Here is a 21300-nt window from a genome sequence, read left to right as displayed (position 1 = left end):
GGAAGAGGACAATAGATTAGAAGGACCTGCTGACTCAAAAAAAACCCCACCAACCCAACTTAGTTTAGGACAAAGCAGATCTTTATCAGTTCCATGAGAAGCTGAGCAGAAGCCAGGCTTTCACACCATTCCACAGGCCCTCTATTGAATTCGTAGAGTCTGGACCATAAAACCTACCTCAAAAATAAGCCTTTTTCCTGAGGACACAGAATTTGGGTGACAGGGACCACACAGACAGTAGGCAGCTAACAACTGTATGTTTATTTGCAAAAGAGACTGATTTTCTACACTGGAAGCCAACTTGTACCTCTTCCTTCTCCCTGAACACGGGGAAAGGCCTCTTCCCAAGCTGCAGGAGCCTCCCAGTTACAGCAGTGCCATGTGGCTGCTGCTGAGGCTGTGCCCAGAGGGCTCAGTGGTGGAACAGACGGAGGTTGGTGTGGATGAGGGTGATCCCCAGCTCGTTGCAGGCCTCGATCACGACGTCGTCGGCAGCCGAGCCCGACGGGGCGGCGATGAACTGCACTCCACTCTGCACACACAGGGAGCAGGGCAAAGATCAGAGGAGGAAAACCCAAAATCCCCCTCAGAAGGAGCTGGCAGTCCCAGTTTTTCATCCACATCCTACTGAACAAAGGCTTCCAGTCCCAAAGATGCTCCTTAAGGGAGCAGGAAGTTCTCTGTGCTGCTCAGAGGGAACCTAATATGGTTCCTCTGGAAGCGACAGGCCTTGGCTTGATATTCCTAAATGGTTTCATAAACTTTAATCCTCCATTCATCCCAAATCAACAAATTGAGCAATGACTGGATAATTACTGTCCATGTGACTGGATAATTACTGTCCATGTGAGAGCTGTAACCACCAGGAACATCCTTCCCAAGATCTGCTCTCCTAGTGCAGGGATTTTGCTCAGCAGTGCACACAGAATGAAAAGGACAAGCTCGGGCTGCACAGCAATTCCCCTGGAGCCACCCCAGCCCCCTGGCCCTGCCCCAGCCCCCTGGCCCTGCCACCACAGCCCCCTGGCCCTGCCACCACAGCCTCACCCGCTTGGCTCTGTCGACGTTATCCCTAAAAGGGAAGAAGGCATCGGAGCTGAGGGACACAGCAGACAGCTTGGCAATCCACTGCTTCTTCTCTGCTTCTGTCAGCTGCTTGGGCACCTCTTCAAACAGGGCCTGCCACTTCACCAGGTCCTCATCCTGCAGGCAACAAGAAGGCAGCTCAGCCCCAGAGCACACAGCTCCGCCAGTTCCCTGCCAGGGAGATGAGTGATGGCCTCCCTCTGATCCCAGGATTTCTGCTCCATGACTCTGCTGCTGGGAACTTCATACCAGAGGGTTTAAAACACATCACCACCAGCAGCTCTTTTTGCATCCTTTTAACTCCTTCCCTCTCCTCACCACAGGACCCGAGGGATTCCTTTTCTCCCTCCTGAATTCCAAGATGCTCTGCCTGCAGTGTGCTGCTCCATGAATGCCAGCAGGCATCTGGTAGATGACTTAACCTGTGACCAACAGCAGCTCAGTTTATGATTCACCTTCTGAAACAGCAACTGATCCAGTTCTTACCCCTTTAAACAAGCAACTGCTCACAAGGTGATTCACAAGGTCCCTAATCCAGCTCTTGGCTTTTGATACTTAAAAAGGACATACTATTTTGTTGTCTCACTATGGCCCGTAACGGGAAGGTCAGAATCTGGATTCTGAGAACCCAAAGTGCCCCACAAACAAACAGCTCTGTGTGAGAAAGAGCCACTGACAGGGCAGGGAGAACTGCAAGATCAGCTGGAGCTTTAACCCATCCTCACTGCTGGGAAGAGCCAGGAGGTGAAGCCAAGGTGCTCAGTGAGGCACAGGGCAGGCTCCAGCTCCCAGGGCTGTGGGTGCAGTGTACAACCATGGGGGATGGATCAGCATCCCGGGCCCGGGGTGCCCCAGCTCTGGAGTCACCCATTACCACCCACAGCAGGAACAGCTGGCACAAGGAGCTGGCGTGGCAGGAGCTGCCCTCACCTCTCCGATGGTGTCGGTGACGTACTGGTCGATGGCGTTGGAGATCTCGGCCCTCTTGACGCCCGCCTTGAACCTCATGGCCAGCACGCGCGGGTGGTGCCGCAGCCACCAGTTGTTGGCCTTGTCCCCGGCCAGGCGCGTGCAGTGGATGCGGGACTGCTGCCCCGCGCCGATCCCGATCACCTGCAGCACAGCACAGCACAGGGGTCACACAGAGCCACAGCTCCCCCTGCTCAGCTGCTCCCCAGCCAGGCAGGGACGCTGCAGGTGCTGAGTGGGGGAACGCCTGCCTGCCTGGTCCTGTGAACTGGTTACAGGGCCAGCTGTCGGCACTGCTGACTTGTACAGCTCTTTGGAGCTGACAGTCACACTCAAACACTGATGTGCTTTCACCCTTCTAAATAACACAGCCCCAGCCATCAGTCAAAGCCTTAACCTCAGGGGAGGGACACAATTATGGCTTCCTGCCTCTTCTGGTCAGAGAGTTAATGCCTGAGCCCAGGTCACACAAACACCATCATCTCTCCGCTGAGTCAGGCACACACAGCTTAACCACGTCAGCTGAGAGGTGCAGGGGATAGGAGGCAGTTTGTCTGGCAAGGCTAGTAAGGGAGCAAACCCACTGCTCACTCAGGAATGCTGGTCAGTGGCACTGTTACATCCAGGAATTGTCAAGGCCCTGGAGCTACCTCACATCTCCTGTGCTGCCATCTGCCAGAATCCAGGCTTTTTGAAATGGCTGCTGCTAGCCCTATTTCACAGCACTTGTGCTTGATCTCTAACAGATAAGCAAAATCCACACAGTGGTTTTATCTCAAGGAAGCTGCTATGAAAATACAGCACTGGCTCAGCTCCTGCAGACAGACCCAGACACCAGGGATGTCAGACTTGGGCTGCTAACTTTTGTCCATCCTGTGGGTCCTGCTTCCTACAGAGAACTGCTGCCATTCCAGTCTGGAGATCTGACAGGAAACAAGTCTCCCATCATTTCCTGCTCCTGTTCCCCAGACTGTTCTCCAGGGACACAGTGCTGAGGCTTGAGGTGCTGGCCAGTGTCTCACAGTTCCCAGATCAGACTGGGACAGATGGTAAAGCCATAAGTTGCAGGCTGCCCTCAGGGGAATGACTCATTTGTCTTCCCATTCATCGAGACACGGTGACTTCACCTCTTACCAGAACCATAAAACATTCTGCTGGATTCTGTTCCCCCCAGGAGCAAATGAAAGGCTTGGGAAGCTTGGGCTGCTATCAGATATAATCTGCTCAGCCATGACTGAAGTCACCAGTGTGTAACAAACCCACAGGGATATTGGTGGCCCCACAAACACTGAACAGACACAAACTTTCTTACAGTTCAGTGGCACCTTGCCCCTGACAAACGCTGCTGATGTCCAACCTCTGCTCTCAACCCATGCACTTCCACTTCCAAGGGACCCTGGACCCAAAGGAGCTCGACAGCAGCTGCACACTGGTGCTATCACTTCCACAGGGGTTCATCCTCCCTCCCTGCACCAAGGAGAGGGCTGGCTGTGTCCCACACCACTCCAGGAGCTGCCACCCAGCCCTGCAGAGTGGCACTAGCAAGGCCAGGCTAAGGCAGGCATTTTTAGCTGGGCATGCAGATGTTGGAGAGTAGCCCAGACTGACTGCTGCTAGCAGGGGCTAAAATACCACAAAACATCCCCAAGTTTCTAATGCTTGGGATGTCCTGTGTCCTTTCCCAGCCAGAATGGTGTCTCAGTCTTCATCGTGTCCTTGTGAGCTGTGGCCTGGCACTCCTGTGATGGAATAAGCAGGAATAACTCCTGCTACCTGTCAGCATCCCAGAACCTTACTAAAGAGCCCTTCCCTTCCCTTTTTCCTTTCCTTTTCCTCTGTGAACCACTCAGAGTATTTCACTTTTTTTGTGACCTAAATTTTGTCAAGAGATCAGTAACTAAATTTTGGCTTGTATTCAACAACTCCAAAATGGCAGAGACTTTGTACTTCAGTTGATCAAAGTGATGCAGCCTGTAAATTCCTCACAAGCATCCCCCACAGCTGCAGAGGTTTATCTCTAACACTGGTTCAAGCCATTGTTTTGCCTTTTTTAAAAGCACCTGTTGATGGAACACTGCTGGGGAAGATTTCCTCAATCCAGCCTGGAATTTCTGGTCTAAAGAAGGGAAATCAGTATGTTTTAGCTTTTCTGCTTGATAACACAACCTTTAGACTTGTACCTGCATCTCCCCTCACACTAGCCTGTACCTATTCCCTGCCTTTTTCACTTTATAAAATCCTTCTTCCTACACCTCATCATTCCCTGCCCCACACGGTGCCCTTCCCCCTCACAAAAATACAGCCAAAACCTCAAAATCCTCCCCTAAGGAGCCATTCCCCCCCTTTCCTACCCAAAAATTAATTATGTTTCTTTCAGAGCCTAATCTCCTGGGAATCCAAAAGTGCTTAAGCAGAGCCTATTAAGTGTGAGCAGTGAAAGGAGACAGCAGCACAGGGTGAGTAGAAAAAAAAATAAATCTATCACTTAATAGGAAAAAGATTGGGTGAGAATTAAGAATTACTTGACTAAAAACCCTGTGGTTCACAGGAGAGTCAAACACACTCCATAGCTGGAATGCTGTGCAATAGCACAGAGTGGATGAGATGGATAATGCCCAAAAGATTCTTGCAGAATGATCCAGACTGGGTTCACTCAGATTTACCCTGGATAATGAATGAAAACAAAAACCCCAAAGATACCTGGAAATATTAAAAACTAATGAAGGACTTGACCATTGGGAAGAAAAACAAAACAGGGAAGTCACTGGGAAAGCATAAGGTAAATTAACAGGTTTGTTTAATGCTACAGAGAATAAAGAAAGAATAATTTAAAATTGCTAATTTAAAACATGATGGTGTCATTAAAGCAAGTGTAAATCAATGTGCTACAAGCTGAAAGTCAGCCAGAACAAGTGCAAGTGTTTATTGCAATTAGTGGCAGCTGGCTTCCTGCAAATGAAGTGACACTCAGGTCCAGAAATGCTTCCCACTCCACACTTTGCTGGAATGTACTAACACAGCTACCTTGCTGGAGGGGCTGATGTCTCATACACCAGCGTTTTCCAAGGCATCCCCATTTCTTAGGGAGGCTGTGAGGCTGAAATAACTCCTGGAAAACCAAAAGCAATGGGACTGAAAGCAAGCTGGACTTCCCAGGCTTGGCTCATGTAGCCCAATCCAGGTCAGACCCTGGAGGAGCAGATGAAGTGTAGCAATGTGGAAGGTGCTTTCCACATGAAAATCTGCAAGCCCCCTGTGCAGCCCAGCCAGCTGAACCCCTGCCTGCCCAGGCTTGTCCCTGCTCCCTCCTGCCCTCTCCCTTCCATATGGTACATCCATCAGCACACACTCTGGAAACAGCTGCAGCACCACGCTCAGCCAGACTTGCAAAAGCACTGGGGAAATTGGAAATGGCTGCTGTGATGAAGGGAAAGGAGCAAAGACAGGGACACCTTTGTTCTGGGGCTATGGGATCTAACACTGCTGAGTGCAGAGAAATCATTTAAAAGCAAAAAAAAAAAACCCCAACATAAAGCAGAATAAAAGACAAATGCTGGATCTCCAGAGACATCTTCTGAGGAACCACAGAGCACAGGACTCCAGGAAGTTGTGTGAGACAGCACTGCAGCCTCTTCAGGCTGTACCAACAACCTGACAGACACACATCAGTGCCAATGCAGGGAGAGCACTGCAGCTCAGTCTCAGTCTCTACCTGTAGGGTTCGCTCTTTGATCCATTTTGCTGATTTATGATGTACCAAAGCTCAAAAACACTCTCTGTATTTTTCTTCTGTACTAATCCAGGCCTACTGAAAAACCTACATGGAGAGCAAAGAGCCAGCTAAACAACACCTCACAAGAACGATCTGCTGGGGAACAGTACAACTTTCAATACCTTTACACCAACTTTTAGATCAATTATTTAGGCTGAACAACTGGTAACAACTTGGAAATAATGGACTTTTTTAAAAATTCAAGATTCAAACTGAAAGAGGAGGACTTTAGGTTAGATATTAGAAAGAAATTCTTCCCTGTGAGGGTGCTGAGGCCCTGGCACAGGCTGCCCAGAGAAGCTGTGGCTGCCCCATCCCTGGAATTGTTCCAGGCCAGGCTGGACAGGGCTTGGAGCAACCTGGGATAGTGGAAGGTGTCCCTGCCATGGCAGGGAGTGGAATCAGATGGGCTTTAAGGTCCTTTCTAGCCCAAAACCACTGTGTGACCATATGATTAATAATCTCAATCACACATTTGATAATGCCCCTATAAATTCCAACATCCATCATCAGCTTTAAAAAAAATACAATCAGGGAAAACAGAAGATTTTTATTATCCCAGAGGGATGAAAAGAAGAAAGCATATCCCATCTTCCTAAGGAAATAAGTGAAAACAAAGAAGCATTTGGACAGTCAGAAGCCAGCTGAGAAACCTACTGTAATTTCCTAAGGTTCTACACCAACTACAACACTCCCTGAGAAAAATGATGTCAAAGAACAGAGTAGTTAAAAGAAATAACTCAAGGCCACAGTGCAGAAGCCCATAAGAGCTTTTCCAACCCCACCAATGAAATAGCCAGCCCTGCCACGACCATGGAAAAACAGCAGCAAGGTGTTGAAGCAGCCTCTTGAGAAGCAGCCGTTCTGCACAGCACCGTGCAGGGCAGCTCCTCTGGCCCTGCTCAGCACTGGAGGGTTTTCCAGGCCTGCCTGTGAGCAGGAGGTGGGTGGGGAGGCCCTGCTGCAGCTCCTACCTGGCCATCCTTGGCATAGCAGACCGAGTTGGACTGGGTGTACTTGACAGCGATGCTGGCCACGATCAGGTCCCGCACAGCGGCCTCGGGCAGCTGGAACAGAGCAGCACTGTCAGCACCCCCCCACAGCCCTGCTGCACCCCAGCCAGCACAGCTACTGAACCACACACAGGGTAAACAAGGCAGCTAGCAATACCCTGCTTTGGTCAATTACCAGCTCATTTTGTTTGGATTAAAACTCATAAATGATTGGTCTTCCAACTCTCAGGGGTGAGACTCCATCTCAGTGGGTTCCATCACTGGCCTTCAGCCTGAGAAGTCCTCTGCATTTACTGTCATCAGATGTGCTCACAGGCAAAACCCAGGGCAACAACAATTAGAACAGCTCCCCAAATCTGTATCATTTTAAGTTCCATTCCTAATTTAGGAAAGCAATTTTTATTACCTCACTATCTGAACTTGCTTCTGAGCCCATGACTAATTGTGTGCTCATTAATGTCTGATCTCATTCTCCTTAAAAAACAGAGACAAAAAAATCACTGAAAACTTTCTGGTGATGTGGGCTCCAATTGCTGAGCAATAGCAGCCAGGCTAGAGTTTATACAACACCATGCACACAAAAGGGTGAGGTAAACAATGAGTCAGGAGATGTGATGGATCCTTAGCACATGGCTGTCTCACTATAAAATATTGCACCAGGTAGCTTCTTGTTTACAAAGAGTATTTACAAATATTGTGGTAGTCTGAGATAATGGGAAAGGTCCAGCTCCTCTTATTTATCCAAGGAATCAAAACAAAGGAAAGCTATCTTGATTTACCCAAATATATTAGGTCCAGAAAATGTGCTGCATTGTTTACTAAGAGCCAGTTAAACCTCATTAAAATAATTTAGGAGCTCCTGAAATTGCCCAGTGGTAAATTCCCTGATGAAGGCACAGCAGCTCATTCCCTCCCTGTGTCTTTAAGCTCATCTGTCCCCCTCACTCACGTTTTTGTTCTTGGTGACAATGTTCTTGAACAGCGAGCGGTCGATGACCGCGTTGTTCCTCTTCTGCATCAGGTTCAGGCCATAGAGGGTTCGGACCTCCAGGTCATCGGGCTCGTAGTGGGGATCCATCTGAAAACCAAAGGCAGCCCAGTAAAGCACTTTTACACCAGAACCTACACTCTCCCAGCCTTCACACAGAGGGGAAAAACATGCACACACACAGAGCCTTCCAGAGGAAGGCAGGAATATTTGGAGCCGCTTCCTACATGCCTCAAGCTACAACTCCCAGCCCTCTGTGACATCCAAGAACAGTGAATGGGATTCCTTCCAGAGCTGCACTCCTGGGGCACATCTCCATCCCAGCTGGAAGCACAGTTAATTTACACCAGCCCAGGGATCAGGTTAACTGGAACTGTGACACTGCACTCAGGTCCACCCATGCATGGCCTTACTCAGAATTTTGGGAGCCCTAGCTGAGGTTTCAGACAGGAAACAACCCAGACTGAAGTGACCAGCTCTAAACAGGAGGGTGCACATGCTTTATGTGGTTTTCCTAATCCACTGAAATGTTTTAGACCAACTTTCCTTAGCATTGCTCTGCATTCAGCCTTGAAGATACAGGCTTCACCAATATGACCTCATCCTTGAGAAGTTAATTGAATTCCAGGAGGTAATCAGCTGCCAAGACTGTCTGCAATTTCATTCCTTCTTGCCTGAAGCTCCTGAGCCATCTTCCCCAGCTCCCCTGGCAGCAACACTACAATTGCAACCTCAGCTAAGCCTTGGATTTTCTTTTTGTGATGCTATAGTGAAGTTCTCTGCTCATTTGTCTCTCAGAGGCAGCAGAAATAGGCCCTGACAGCAATCTGTGATCCATGAGTCATGTTCACCAAAAGTGGGTGATTTTGGAGTCCCAATGATTACTGCAGGAGCCAGGAAGGCTCCCTGGCACTGACTTGAGCACAGAATATTAATCCTGCTTGACAAGCATGCTGGCTGCAGCATGTGAAGGTGCATCATCTCAGGTCCCAAGTGTCTGTGCTTCCAGCTTCATCCCTGACTGGAGCAGGGGTACAAACCTGGAGGACACAGTAAGCACCATTCTTCTTTTTGGAAAGGATTTTGAGAGCTTCTTCCTCATAGCCAGGAGCCACCACACCATCAGACACCTGCAACACACAGAGATTTCAGCTTCCACAGAAGAAAAATGAAACAGGGGCTAAGCCTGAAAGCTGCACCAGCCATTTCCTGCACTGAAGACACATCTCTCTTGGGGCCTGTGTGTATCCTACAACAGTAAAAGCACTGTCACAGTATGGGCTTCAGTCCTGGAAACAAAAACCAGCAGAGCATTGTGATCTCTTGGCAGAAGTTAGTAAAAAGCACCCCACATCCCTCTAATCAGAATGGACCTAATAACTAATATCCTCCTCCAAGGGAAAACAGTTTGACCATGACATCCCCACTTCTCAGCCCTAATAGTAAACGTAGCTTAAAACCCAATAAATCCTTATCTCAACAATGACACTCCTGAGGAGGAAAAAACCCTGGGAAAAGAGCTGGTAAGAGCATGGAGAGTTTACATTCATCGGTGCCATGAAGCCATACACAACTTCCTCTTTTGTGCCTTACAGTGTGGGTGAGGTTTTTTCCAATTTCAGCAGCATTGTACCAAAAGTTACCCTCACAAACCAGCTGAATATGCTCTTCATTTGTTTGGCATCATAAAATCACAGAATGGTTTGGTTTGGAAAAGGCCACCTCACTCCTTTTGTGGACAAGGACTAGAGCAGGCTGCTGCAAACCTAAAAGATTCTGTGATTCTAAGGAAAAAGCACAGCCTGGGAAGTAGCAGAGCCTGCATGTAAGTGGCAGGTAGCAACCTATTTCCAAAATCCTGCCTTGGGCAAGGGGCTGGCCATCAGCATTCCAGTCCTTCCCTTCTCCCATGACAGCTACTCAACCAGACATTTGTGACAGCCTAAGCAGGGCTCCTTTCCAGAGGTTTGCAATCATCTCATGGAAAGTAGCATTGCCAGCTCTGCTGTTTTACAGGCTCCAGCCCACAGCCAGGTGATAATTGGTAGGGAAAAAAAAAAAAGGCACCAAAGATTGGTGTAAATTCTGCACTCCACATCAGAGGATGACACAAATGGGCCAGTAAAAGTCCTCCTGGTAAAATGGGTCAATTTCCAACAAAAAGGCTGTTAGAAACCAATGGCTGCATCTGAAATGATTCTCCTTGATAGCCTGGAATGATCTGCTGTCACTGACCTCTCTGGAGATGATCTTGGCAGTAGCCACGTCACAGACATCAGACAGGGCAATGAAGTCACCAAAGGAGGACATCCGATCAGCACCTGAAAAATCCTGATTTTACTCATTTGTCAAACTTCAGCATCAGACAGAGAAAACTCTGCACTCCTACAGTCCAGTCAATTGCTGTGAGAGCAAAGAATTTAATCCCACAGCAAAAATAACCAAAAAATAGGCCATAAAAGCAACAAGGATGAAAAATCCTACCTCAAACACATGGACCTTTATATATTCTCATAGTTCAGATATTCTTCCTTCTTCACTGCCTCTGTCAAAGCTCTAACTCTGTAATGACTACCTCCAGCACTGCAAGCAGCCCAGCTGTGCCCTTGGTGGCAGGAGGACAAGGAGAGGCAAGGATCACACACAAAGATATTAGATGGGAGACAGTTGGAAAAAGAGGAAAGCTTTTAGATGGCTATGCTCCCACCTGGCTTTTCCTGCAAGAAAGCAGATCCAGAAATGTGGCAAATTTTTTCTTCTTCTGTTTTAAAATCAGTATTTTCTATTTAATGGCATAGCTAAGGTGAAATCAATTCCTATCACAAATGCTCCACTACTCAGGAAGGTCAATTCTTCTGTCCCTGCCATTCTAAGGGTTTATTTTTCTAGCAATCATGCAATGGTTTTGTGACAGCAACATTCAAAGGTGGTCTGTGAAAAATGAACTCAAGCCAACATGCTCCTTAGCAGGTCTGCCTTGTTTTTTGTAATCTGTGCAGATTTTCTAGGAATGCCATGGAAAATGAGAGACATAGCAAAGTATCTCAGCTAAGCAGAGGAAGCTGGTTTTGTTTACTTTTTTAGTGAGCTCTGCAGTACAAAAGCATTTTAAAAAACCCCAAATACCAGACAGAAACATCTCTACTCAAGTTAAATATTCCTGAGCAACCCAGTGCTGAGTGTGCTACAGCACTGCTGTTTATCCAGGTCCTTTAGCCAAAGTCCCATATACAGGTGTGTGTGTGTGTGCAAATTTAAATTTAAAAATATTTCATCTTACAGATCTTCTATATTCACCAAGGAACAGAATGCAAAGTAGTTTTAGCCCTCTGAAACCGTACACAAGGGCTGCTCTCTTGGAAAGCAGCTTCTGATAGGCAGTCAGGAAGACCCTCATGGAGAAAACCCCTCTGGAGGAGGAGTGTGGTGCACAGGGAAGAGCAGGGCAAGAGCTGAGGCGCTGCTCAGGTGCTGAGCCCCGAGCTCAGCTCTTTGGACAGGTTTGCTGCGGTTCTTTGGAGCCCTCACCTCTGCTCCGGGCATAGGCAGAGGCCAGGGGCGTCAGGCTCTTGTGCAAATCGTGCACCATGCACACTTGGGCCTCCTCCTCGCTGAGCGGAACTCCAACAGCAGCACCTAGTGGGAAACACGAGCCAGGGCACTGCGGCTGCGGCCGCCTGCCCCAGGGCCTGCCCCCGCGGCCGGGGCGGGGAGCGGGGCCCAGCCTACCTGCGGGACTGACGTGCTTGAAGGAGGCTGCGGCCGGGATGCCCAGCGCCTGCTTGAGCTCCTTCACCAGCTGCCAGGCATTGAGGGCATCGCAGAGGTTGATGAACCCCGGGGAGCCGTTCACCACTGCAAACACAGCACAGGGACACGTGTTAAAGCAGGCAAAGCCCTCTCCCCGGGGCCTGGGGAGCCAGCACAAAGGATTTCCCCAGAGAGCACTCAAATCACTACAAACTGTTCTTCTTCAATGACCCTGGCTCCTCAGCAACTGGTGGAGTGCCCAGAAATCCACACCAAGAGTAAAGGCCATTTAAAAGTCTGCTCTCAAAACGTTTTGCTCTGGCCCTGAGAGAAGAACTGCTCGTACTGACATGGCAGCACTGTGAGCATTTCAGGAGACTGGAGGACAAAAGATCATTTCAACAATAATCCAGATTCAGGAGGAGTGAGCATAGCATTGCTCTGCTGCCATTCTGGGAGGCAGACTTGCAAGCAAATCAACCTCCAGTGCAGGAATGGAAAAGCTTCCTAAGAGGTCCCAGAGCTAAAATGGGGAAAATGGTGCAACACTGCTTATTCAGCAGGACAATCCTGCACATATTGAAAGCAGTCTCAAGAACAAGAGTAGCCAGACTTTCCCTCCAAAACAGGGTTCCCCCTCACTACAACAACGCTGTGGCAAGTGGCACACCCTTGTAAAATGGCACAGAGATACACCAGACTTGTCCCAAATTTTCAAGTGGAACTAGTATCCCTTCCTGCTGCCACCATCAGCAGAAGCAGCATTCTACAAACCCAAGGTAATAACCCCCCAGCTCAAATCCATCAAAGAAAGAAAGACAAAAAAAGGAACAATACCAATTCAAACCTAGAGAAAAATACCTTGGTTTCTAGGCAGAGTAAATAGTGACACAAAAAAAAAAGGGGAAGATACTAAACAAAGAAACTTGCAAGTACAAAAGCATCTTAAAAGGATGATGAGGTTTTCCTTTGCAAAATCTGGATGTAACGTCATGCAGAAAGTGCACTACATAAATCTGTTCAAAGCATCTTGGACACACAATTCTACAGCAACAGAGAACAGGGAGCTACAATTGGTCTTGTGGGGCTCAACAAAGCAGCTTTCCTGTCTCATACAGCTCAACTTTTAACTGCAAAGGCAGTGCCACTGGACTAAGGTACAAGATGGTCTTTCAGTTTCAAAGGCCTGTCCAAGCACCTCCATTCCCAGCTATCCCAGAGCTCCCTCCAGGCCAGCAGAGGCGAGGCCTCACCTGTCAGGGGCAGTTTGGGGCTCGTGGTGTAGAGCTGCGCAGGACTCTGGTGAGGATTCATGCCGTACCTCAGGGGCAGCTGCGACACTCCCTTGCTGTACTCCTTCCTGAAGTAGTCAGAGATGGCTGCATCGTACTGAGCAGTGTGGGTGAAGGCCTGGGGACACAACGGGGGACACTTGTCAACTTAGACACATCACCTTACAGAGGATTTGGTGTTTAAAGGGGTAAAGAACCTCTTTCCACTCGAGCCTGGCCCGGCCCCTCACGGCAGGAAAGCGTGACCAACCTTGAGTGCCAGCAGCCGCCGGGTTTCCATGGCAGTGTCTTTGTCCCTTGAGGCTGCCATCTCTTTAGCTACTGCAGCATAGTCTGCAGGGTCACACAGGACTGTCACACGGGCGTGGTTCTTGGCAGCTGCCCGCAGCAAGGCCACTCCCCCTGCAAGAGAGGGGCACGGGCATGGAGCACTTCCCTCCTGGACACAGCACCATCAGGAGGTGAGGCCAGGAAGGGACGGGCACCATCGCTCCTTTGTGCCAGATGAACGTGTCCCCTCCCTCCAGCAGAGAGAGGGGTGAGAGTGCTCTTCAAAATGCTCAAGGCTGGTGGGTTTGACTCAACACTGACCCGGGAACAGAATGTGGGCTGTGATGAGCAACTGGGGCAAGGAAAAGAAGATGGCTGTCCCCACACATGGCTTAACCACCATCCTCAGCACACTGGGTCTGCAGAAAGATTTGCTTCCACGCTGCCACACAACAGAGGTTCCCAAATGTCTCTGCAAATAATAATGAATCTTGCCCAGGTCCTCTGTGTGAGATAAAATGCCACACTTCTCCCTTCAATCTGACTGCACTGCTATTGCAACTCTTTAAATCATCCAAGATACTAGGCTGCTGCAAAGGAAAAGTAGAGGCTGGCATTGCTTCATGCAGAGCAAGTATTACTCCATAAAACATTTAATAGAGAGCTCTGCTGGGCATCATTTGGACTAAACTACTGCAAGAAAATCCAATCCCAACCCGAGCACATGGCACAGAACTGTGCCCATGCTGTTCACAGGCTGCCAAGCAGAGATGCTGCAGTGAAGGCACAGCAAGCCTTTGGGGTTAATAACTAGCAGCAAGAGAAAAACATGCTAATGTCCAAAGCAGGTGTCCATGCTTCCCAGCTCAGGTACTGAATACTCTCCCACATATTCAGACCAACCCCTTCCCTTCTAATGGCTTCCTGCAGTGAAGTTCTCACTCATCCTCAGAGCACTTCCAGTGGCTCAGCTCTGCTCTCCAAAGCTCATGTTTTTTTAAATTTCAATTACACTGTCAGGCTGTAAGGGAGGTTTAGTCTGCTCCCCATGTTTTAGCAGGAAGCATGGTCCACCTGGCCTTCCCAAGCACAGCCCTTAGGCTCCTTCTTTAGGGCAGTGCATGACTTGCCCCCCATGCAGCATGCCTTGCCAGCATGTTATGGACACTTTAATGGCTTAAAAGCAACGAGGCTTACCCAACTATGCCTTCAGCCTGCTCCTTGCAGCTCCTGAGCCCTTGAGCAACCTCCCTTTACAGGTGTGCAAAGACCACCAAACAAAAAGAGAAGAGCTGAGACCACTCAGAGTTCAGAAGCACAGAGTCTGTCTGGAAAGCAGACTTTCCCTTCTTTACTTTCCCTTCAACTTACCAATATCAATCTTTTCCACTGCATCCTGTACAGTCACACCAGGAGAAGACACGGTCTTCACAAAGGGGTACAGGTTGCACACTACAACTCTGAGAATTGAGGGGGAAAATTGGGTTACTCAGCAAGAAATAAAAGTGCCAAACTGGGCTAGGCAAGCACAAGATATCATCAGTGATTTTATGGTCTTGTCTCTCAGATCAGGGACCAGCACAGAATCCTGTGGCCAAGAGTGGTGCTCAGCCCAAGGGCAAGTGATGGTACAGTGCATTATAACATTCAAATGAACTCTGTGTATCAAACAATGTCAGAATCACAGCTTACAGCAACCAGATTGAAGGAAAAGCTTCTTTAAATACATGTGCCTGAATAGAAATGTTTAGTTATTTTGGTGCCCAACCTGAGCCATTTCAAAGGACTTCAAAATGGGCTCTCCGCAACACTGAAGACAGGCATCCACCAATTCTCAGAAGCCTGTAAGCACCCAAGAAAGATCCATTGCAAACAAAGTACAACCAATCTAATTTTCAACAACTTTTCCAAGAGCAGAAAATGACCTACATGTCACCTTCTGGACTTTTAAAATACCAACAATATATGAAACCTGAGTGTGCAGCCCAAATGCCATAAAGCCTCTGTAGCACATGAAAGCGGGGGAGAAAATCGACTTTTCCCTCTCAAGCTAAGACTGGACCTTACTGGAATTAGTTTTTCCATCTGATCTAGAAGCAGGTCTGTATTCCAGCAAGCATGATGTAATAACTTGCCTGTCCCATCCTACCACAGCCACAGGAACTGCAGTGAAAGGAGGGATTTGTTCTGACCTTCACAAACAGGGTTTTTAATCCAAGAGAATTAATTTACTCTCTTGATCTGAGTACATGAAGGCATCAAACTCTAAGGCGTGCTCAGTGTGGCACAGAACTGCTGTGATGAGTACCCTTGTGTCCAACTTACAGTATTCCTTTGTTCCCACTCCCTGTGAACACCAGCAGAAGGGATGATAAGCTTCCAGTATGGCTTTCAGAAACCCCGTGTCTCTAAATTTCCTACAATGTCTTTTATTGTATCTCGCGTTTCTGATGTCCCCTTCCCCCTGATCCATTTGTGCTCCTGACCTGCTGCAAACCATCAGGAACCTGTGGACTTTAACACTGCTAATGCTTTTATTTGTGCAAACCAAGACAATCAATATCAGGCTTTCCTTCACTGACTTGGATATGCAAATTTTATGCAACTATGCAAAGGCAGTCCTGCTGAGGATCAGCTACTTCTGCTTTTTGCAAGAGAACCTGAATCCAAATTACCAGTCTGGATGCAAGTGCACCATAAGTCACTGATGTAAGGGCATGTTATTCCCCCTGCAATTCAGCAGAGCCTGCTTTAATATGCAGCATGCTCTGAAGAGCCACCACTGCTGAGCCATCTAAGAGGATTCCTGTGGTTTTAAATTTCAGGTTTTCAAATTCAGCCCAGAAATCCATCCATCAGTTTCTAAAAGTAATTTTAAAACTCCAGATGCATTCTGGCCCACAGTTGTACTGTACCTCCCACCCTGGCTACACCTACAATTTGCTATGTCCAGCTCAGCCATTTGCTTCTGAACCAGGAGCTACTCCCTGATGTACAACTGGTTATTCACAAGCAGTAGCTGGATGTTAACACCAGTTAGTTACATACAGCCCCCAACTGCTCTGTGTGACTGAACTAAGTAAACACATTCTAACAAAAACTGAAAATAACCCCTAAACTTTGGTACATTTGTGCACAAACTTTGTTACTTCAGCTTCTGGAGCAGCTCACTTGCTCCCAAGATGGCTCTCAAAGTTGAAGTTTTCTGTCTCTTATCTTTGTGTTTTCTGTCTGAACAAACACAGTGTTCCTGACCCATTTTCTGTGTCTATTCTTTATTTATGTGTTGAAACTCAGTAAACATTATGCAAATATCAAAGGGTATATTTACTAAGCAAGCATTTCAAAATCGGGAATTGCCATCTGATCAGACACGTGGAACCAACCTGAGGGAAGATGAGCCAGCTTCAAAAGTACTGAACTCAACTCTGCAGCACGTGTAACGTGGCCCTACACTGACTGAGTGTAACGTGTCAAATCTCCCAGGGAACCAGCACAAATTCAGACCTCTTGACTTCCCTGTGGAAACCACAACATAACTTTCTTGTTTCAGCTTTCTCTTACTACAAGTGGTGAAGAGGCTCCTGTAGAAAATTATGTTTTTAAATACACAGTATGTCCTGGCAGGGCAAAGAAAGGAGACTGCAGATCTGCTGGTGTGTAGAGGTCACAATTCCTACTGCTCCCCTTCCTTGATGTTGACTGGGCTCTGCTGCTGGTTTTTGATTACTGATGGATTGCATCACATCCCCCAACATTTACCTTACAAGGCTGAAATCCTGTTTCTTCATATCAGCATTATCCTCTGGAATGTTGCGAGCCAAGATGCCTAGTTGCAAAAAACAGTGCATCTTCATTAAAAAAGAACTAAATCACCACCAGGTTTTTAATTCAACATCTCTCTTCAAACTGTGCTTTTGTCCTGAGCCTTTCTATCTTAACTTTTTCATTTTAGTTCAGACAGCACCCTCAGCCCCTGCTCCTTTATACCACTTTACAGTCTTTGGCTGTTCAAATTCCATGCTGACAGGTGGAATGATAAATCCTAGAGTACTCCAAATATTGACCAGCAACCTCAACAACCAGCAACCTCAACTCTAAGCACTCAGTTGCTACCCTTAAAACACTGAAACCATCATCAAGGACTTCAGGGGAGAGGAAAAGGGCACCTGCCCTATGAGACAAAGGAAGCAAAAGAGAATGAGCAGTGCAGGTGGCTGGTGGTAGGAACTCAGAGAAACATGAGGGTGACAGGCTGGCACAGTGTGAGGAACAGCACAGTCCTGTGTTCAGGGTCAGGGGAGATTGTCTCCAGCCCTCACGTACGATGGGCAACAGGTTCCACTTGAGGTACCTCAAGCACAGCAACAGGAGATGAAAGAGCAGATGGATTAATGTGCAGGCAGGCCAAATATCAGAGATCCTCCCTGCTGAAGAGGAGTCATCAGAGCATGCAGGAATCACCCCTAAAGCCTATGCTGTTGTGTTCCTTGTGCTGCACACCAGACCCACCCACAGGTTAAACTCTGTGCAGCTGACTCTGCAGAGGCATTTACAGAGAAGCTCTGTTACTTATAGCCCCAGGGAGAGAGCTCTGCTAACTGCAGAGATGCCAGCATTGCAACAAGGAAGTAATTCAGCCACCCTGCACTTCTCCACCCCATGGCTTTTCACCTCTTCTTCTGCTCCTGGAGCAAATCCCTTCCTGTTACTTGGTTCTTCCACACAACCCTGTCACCTCCTCCTTCCCACCCTCCCTCCTTCTTTTAGAGTGAAAGATACATTAGCAGAAACATACCAGCATGGACTGCAGGATGAAGGGTTTTCACACGCCCACCCAGCATCTCAGGGAAGCCTGTCAGGTCCGAGACATCTCTGCCCAAGAAGAAAACAGATGTGACACACTGACTTTATCTAGAGGCTGAATGACCCAAACCAAAGAAAATGTATAGATTTCACTACAAAACCCCACTGTGGCAAAGGGGCAACAACTGCTTTTCCCATGGATGGAAATGGAGTTCATGGGTCACACCCAACTAAGCAGTACAGCTTGGAATACACTGGAATAACCAAGATAAGCAAACCCCAAATCAGAATGGTTTACAGAGAAAATGGAAGGCCATGTGGAGGTGCTCTTCCTCCCAGCTTAGTTTCACCACTCCTTGTGACTGTTTAGGGTGGTAATAACAATAATGAGGGAAGGGGAAATGTCAGCATCCTTTGCTTCAGGCTTCACTGACAGCACAGCCAAGGAAATAAATTGGAGAGACACAACCAAGGGCTGGATAACAGTGAGTTCTGGAGGTGATGTAGATTTGTGCTGATGTGTCCCAGGGGCCAACCACTGCGTTCACAGGGAGCAAAAACAGAGTCACAGCCACCTGTGCTGCCAAATAATTGACATTTTTTTCATAACTGCACTAAAACCCATTTTTATTTGGCCAGAGCTGCTTTTTTTTTTAATCACAGCATGGAAGAAACCAGAACAAATTTCCCCAGAATCATGGGCTAAAACAGCCAGTGACTGTACGTGACCTTTTTCCATGAGTGGATGTGCAACAGAGAGCCTTTAGGCTCTGTCTACATTAAGAGAATTGTGCTAGGAAAATTATTTGTGACCAGTGAACTCCAGTGAGCTTCAACATGTTCTTAACACATCTGTGCTGTCCTGGGACCAGGCAAAGATCAGCTTTCACCTGGCTGTGAGGAGCAGCATTCAGGGCAGATTATGAACATCAAGGTAAGAGACTGTCCCATGGAAATAAAGCTGGCTCAAGGCAGACAAGGAATCTCAACAAAAAGCTCCTCACAGTAATGCTCCTCAGCCAACAGATCTGCAGACAAAAAGGTTCTGAAGTTTGCTTTGGGGCAAGGTTTTCTTTTTTGCTGTTGTTGTTTTTGAAGGAAAGACTACTTTCAGACCAGTTTTCACTCAGTTTTGTTCACAGAGAAAACAGTTTAAGCAGCCTCAGGGCCCAAAAGAGCATTTTTGGTGGTGATGTACAGGGGAGTGTGTGTACCTGACCGGCAAGCCAGCATCCCTCAGGGACTTGGCCGTTCCTCCGGAGGCAATTAAACCCAGGCCGAGCGCGTTCAGGCTCTTCGCAAATTCCACCAGGTTGGTCTTGTCAGAGACGCTGAGCAAAGCTGGCAGGCGGGAAGAGCACGAGTGTTTGAGTTTTAACGGCGGAACAGAGAAAACAGCAGGATTAAGCGAGTAAAGCTTTTATAAGTCGCGTCGTTTAGGAGTTTATGCGGCGCCAGGTGCCTGGGGAGGGGAAGGGGAGCAGCACCAGAGCCTCGCGGTTCTCCTCAGGGGAAGCCGCCCCCTCAGGCGAGGCCACGGCCTCAGGGCGCGGGCCCGATCGCCTCGGCGCCTTCCCGCTCGCCGAGCCGGGCACCGGGACCGAGGGACGGCCGGCCCGGGGCACACGAACGAACAGAGCCCGCCCGCCCTCGGCAGCCCGCGCGGGAACCAGCGCCGAGGCGCCTTCCGGGGCCGCGCTGCCGAGCCCAGCCGGCGGCCATTGCGGCGGCGGCAGGGCACCCCCAGCCCTCCCTCAGGGACACCCTCCCCGCGGCCATCGCCCGCCCCCGTTACCGAGCTGCTGCCGGGCGGCCATGGCGCCGTCGGTGGGTGCAGGAGGGCGGGGAGGCCAGGAAAGGACGAGCGGCGGCGGCCCGGCGGGATTTGGGCGCACGGGGGCGGGAGGCGGAGGGGGCGGCCCGGGCGGGGCGGGGAATGGAGGGAGGCGGCAGTGGCGGGGTCGGGTAGGTGTGTTTGGGGAGACACGCGTGTCCTGGGGTGAGGTGCACTGGTCTGGTGTGGGCCACGTGTGGGCGAGCGGGTGTTCCCGCTGCACATGTGCTCAGGGCCTGTGTGTGGACGACATCAGACACACCGACAGACAGACACACTCGTGTATCTGTGTGCATTGACACGGGTGCACCGCACCCACACAGAGGTGGTACATGTACGCGCACACATACGGAATGTTCGGTGCTGGGAAACCCAGCTTGGTACAGAGGTGAACAGTGAGGTGCAGGTGAGGCAATCCCTCCTCACAGTGGAAGGTGGTGCAGTAAGCACCATGAATTTTTTTCCAGGAGCGCTGACAGGAGTTTCATCTATGGAAAGTCCTCCCGCAGAGCTTCCACACGGGCCGAGGCAAAACACTCTTTTACCAAGTCTGAGGTAAAAAATCATTTGCAAATAGCAAAATGATGCTTTTCTTTCTTTATTTTCTATTTGTCTCCCTAAAGGGAGCTTTTTCCCCTCTGTGGGCCTGCAAATTTCCTGATACTCCTTGCAAAAGAGCTTTGTTTGTTTTCCCGCTAGCCTGTGGTTCACAGGTAACGCTGACTGAACGTGTTGGCTTTAACTGGTTAAAATCTCTGCTGTGCCCCTGTACCCCCAGCAGGGTTTAGCTGCAGCACTGGGACAGCAGTGCTCTGCACACAGAGAGCTCTGCAGTTAATTTGCAGCACAAGCCCTGGCCCCACCTGGTAATATTGAATCAGCAATTCTGTCAGCACGGGCAGGCCCCCGAGGCATCCCTGCCTACTTGGGTCACGTTTTCATCATCCACACAGGGGTTCACTGCTCCCAGAGCACTCAGGCTGCATTAGGCTCTCCACTCACATTGCAAAAGAAGGAATAAATGGAAGTTTTTAGCTCTTGCAGGCAAAAAGGTGGGAAGTACAAGGTAAAGTGCAGCTGGAAGGCCCAGACACTTGGCTGTTGTGATTTGTGAGTCTCTGGGCTTGGGCAGTATTGTCTGTGTGAGGAAGAGTCAAGCCAGAAATACCAAATATACTGAATAAACCCAGTGTGTGTATTACTCTCAGTAGCAGCTAGTGACAAGCAGCAATAAATTACTGCTCAGAGGGTGACTGGGGCCAAATGAAAATATACTGTTAAGTCAAATATACTGTTAAGAGCACTATCATTATGAAAATACACACCTTAGAGAGAATAAAAGCTGTGCACAGAGTACAGCTGAGGCAGGCTTTGGTGATGATGAATGTATGCGCAAATGAACAATTTGACAGAGCGCTGCATTTTTATCCAACATTGGAGAGTGACTGTGAATTCCAGCAGGGTGCCTGGTGGCCCTGTCAGCCTGTGCATGAGGAGAGGGATGCTGCTGCCTTCAGACA

At 48.8% G+C, this 21300-nt stretch overlaps 1 protein-coding gene across 1 annotated transcript; it reads right to left on the bottom strand.

Moving 5' to 3' along the window:
• Positions 1 to 247: 247 nt before the first annotated feature.
• ATIC (5-aminoimidazole-4-carboxamide ribonucleotide formyltransferase/IMP cyclohydrolase) lies at positions 248 to 19855 on the bottom strand. The gene is made up of 16 exons (XM_084209283.1): positions 19742 to 19855; positions 19161 to 19287; positions 17939 to 18015; positions 16903 to 16969; positions 14512 to 14600; positions 13121 to 13272; positions 12832 to 12988; positions 11558 to 11683; positions 11357 to 11464; positions 10064 to 10149; positions 8869 to 8958; positions 7790 to 7918; positions 6802 to 6894; positions 2017 to 2199; positions 1048 to 1203; positions 248 to 532 (listed from the first exon to the last, which is right to left on the bottom strand). The coding sequence occupies exons 1-16, from the start codon at positions 19761 to 19763 to the stop codon at positions 413 to 415; spliced, it is 1782 nt and encodes a 593-aa protein (XP_084065409.1). The 5' UTR covers positions 19764 to 19855; the 3' UTR covers positions 248 to 412.
• Positions 19856 to 21300: the final 1445 nt, after the last annotated feature.

Source organism: Fringilla coelebs, assembly GCF_963513975.1.
Source record: "Fringilla coelebs genome assembly, chromosome: 7".
In the NCBI taxonomy this organism is placed as follows: domain Eukaryota; kingdom Metazoa; phylum Chordata; class Aves; order Passeriformes; family Fringillidae; genus Fringilla; species Fringilla coelebs.
The sequence above is the reverse complement of the archived record's forward strand: the minus strand, read 5'-3'. Positions and strand labels throughout refer to the sequence as shown.

Bases quoted from the DNA above. Each gene is read 5' to 3' on its own strand.
- ATIC (XM_084209283.1), bottom strand. From the start codon at position 19,763: ATGGCCGCCCGGCAGCAGCTCG. The intron at 18,016-19,160 runs GTACACACACTC...CTTCTTGGGCAG, and splicing joins GATGCTGGCTTGCCGGTCAG to AGATGTCTCGGACCTGACAG. The intron at 16,970-17,938 runs GTATGTTTCTGC...TTTTGCAACTAG, and splicing joins TCATCCTGCAGTCCATGCTG to GCATCTTGGCTCGCAACATT.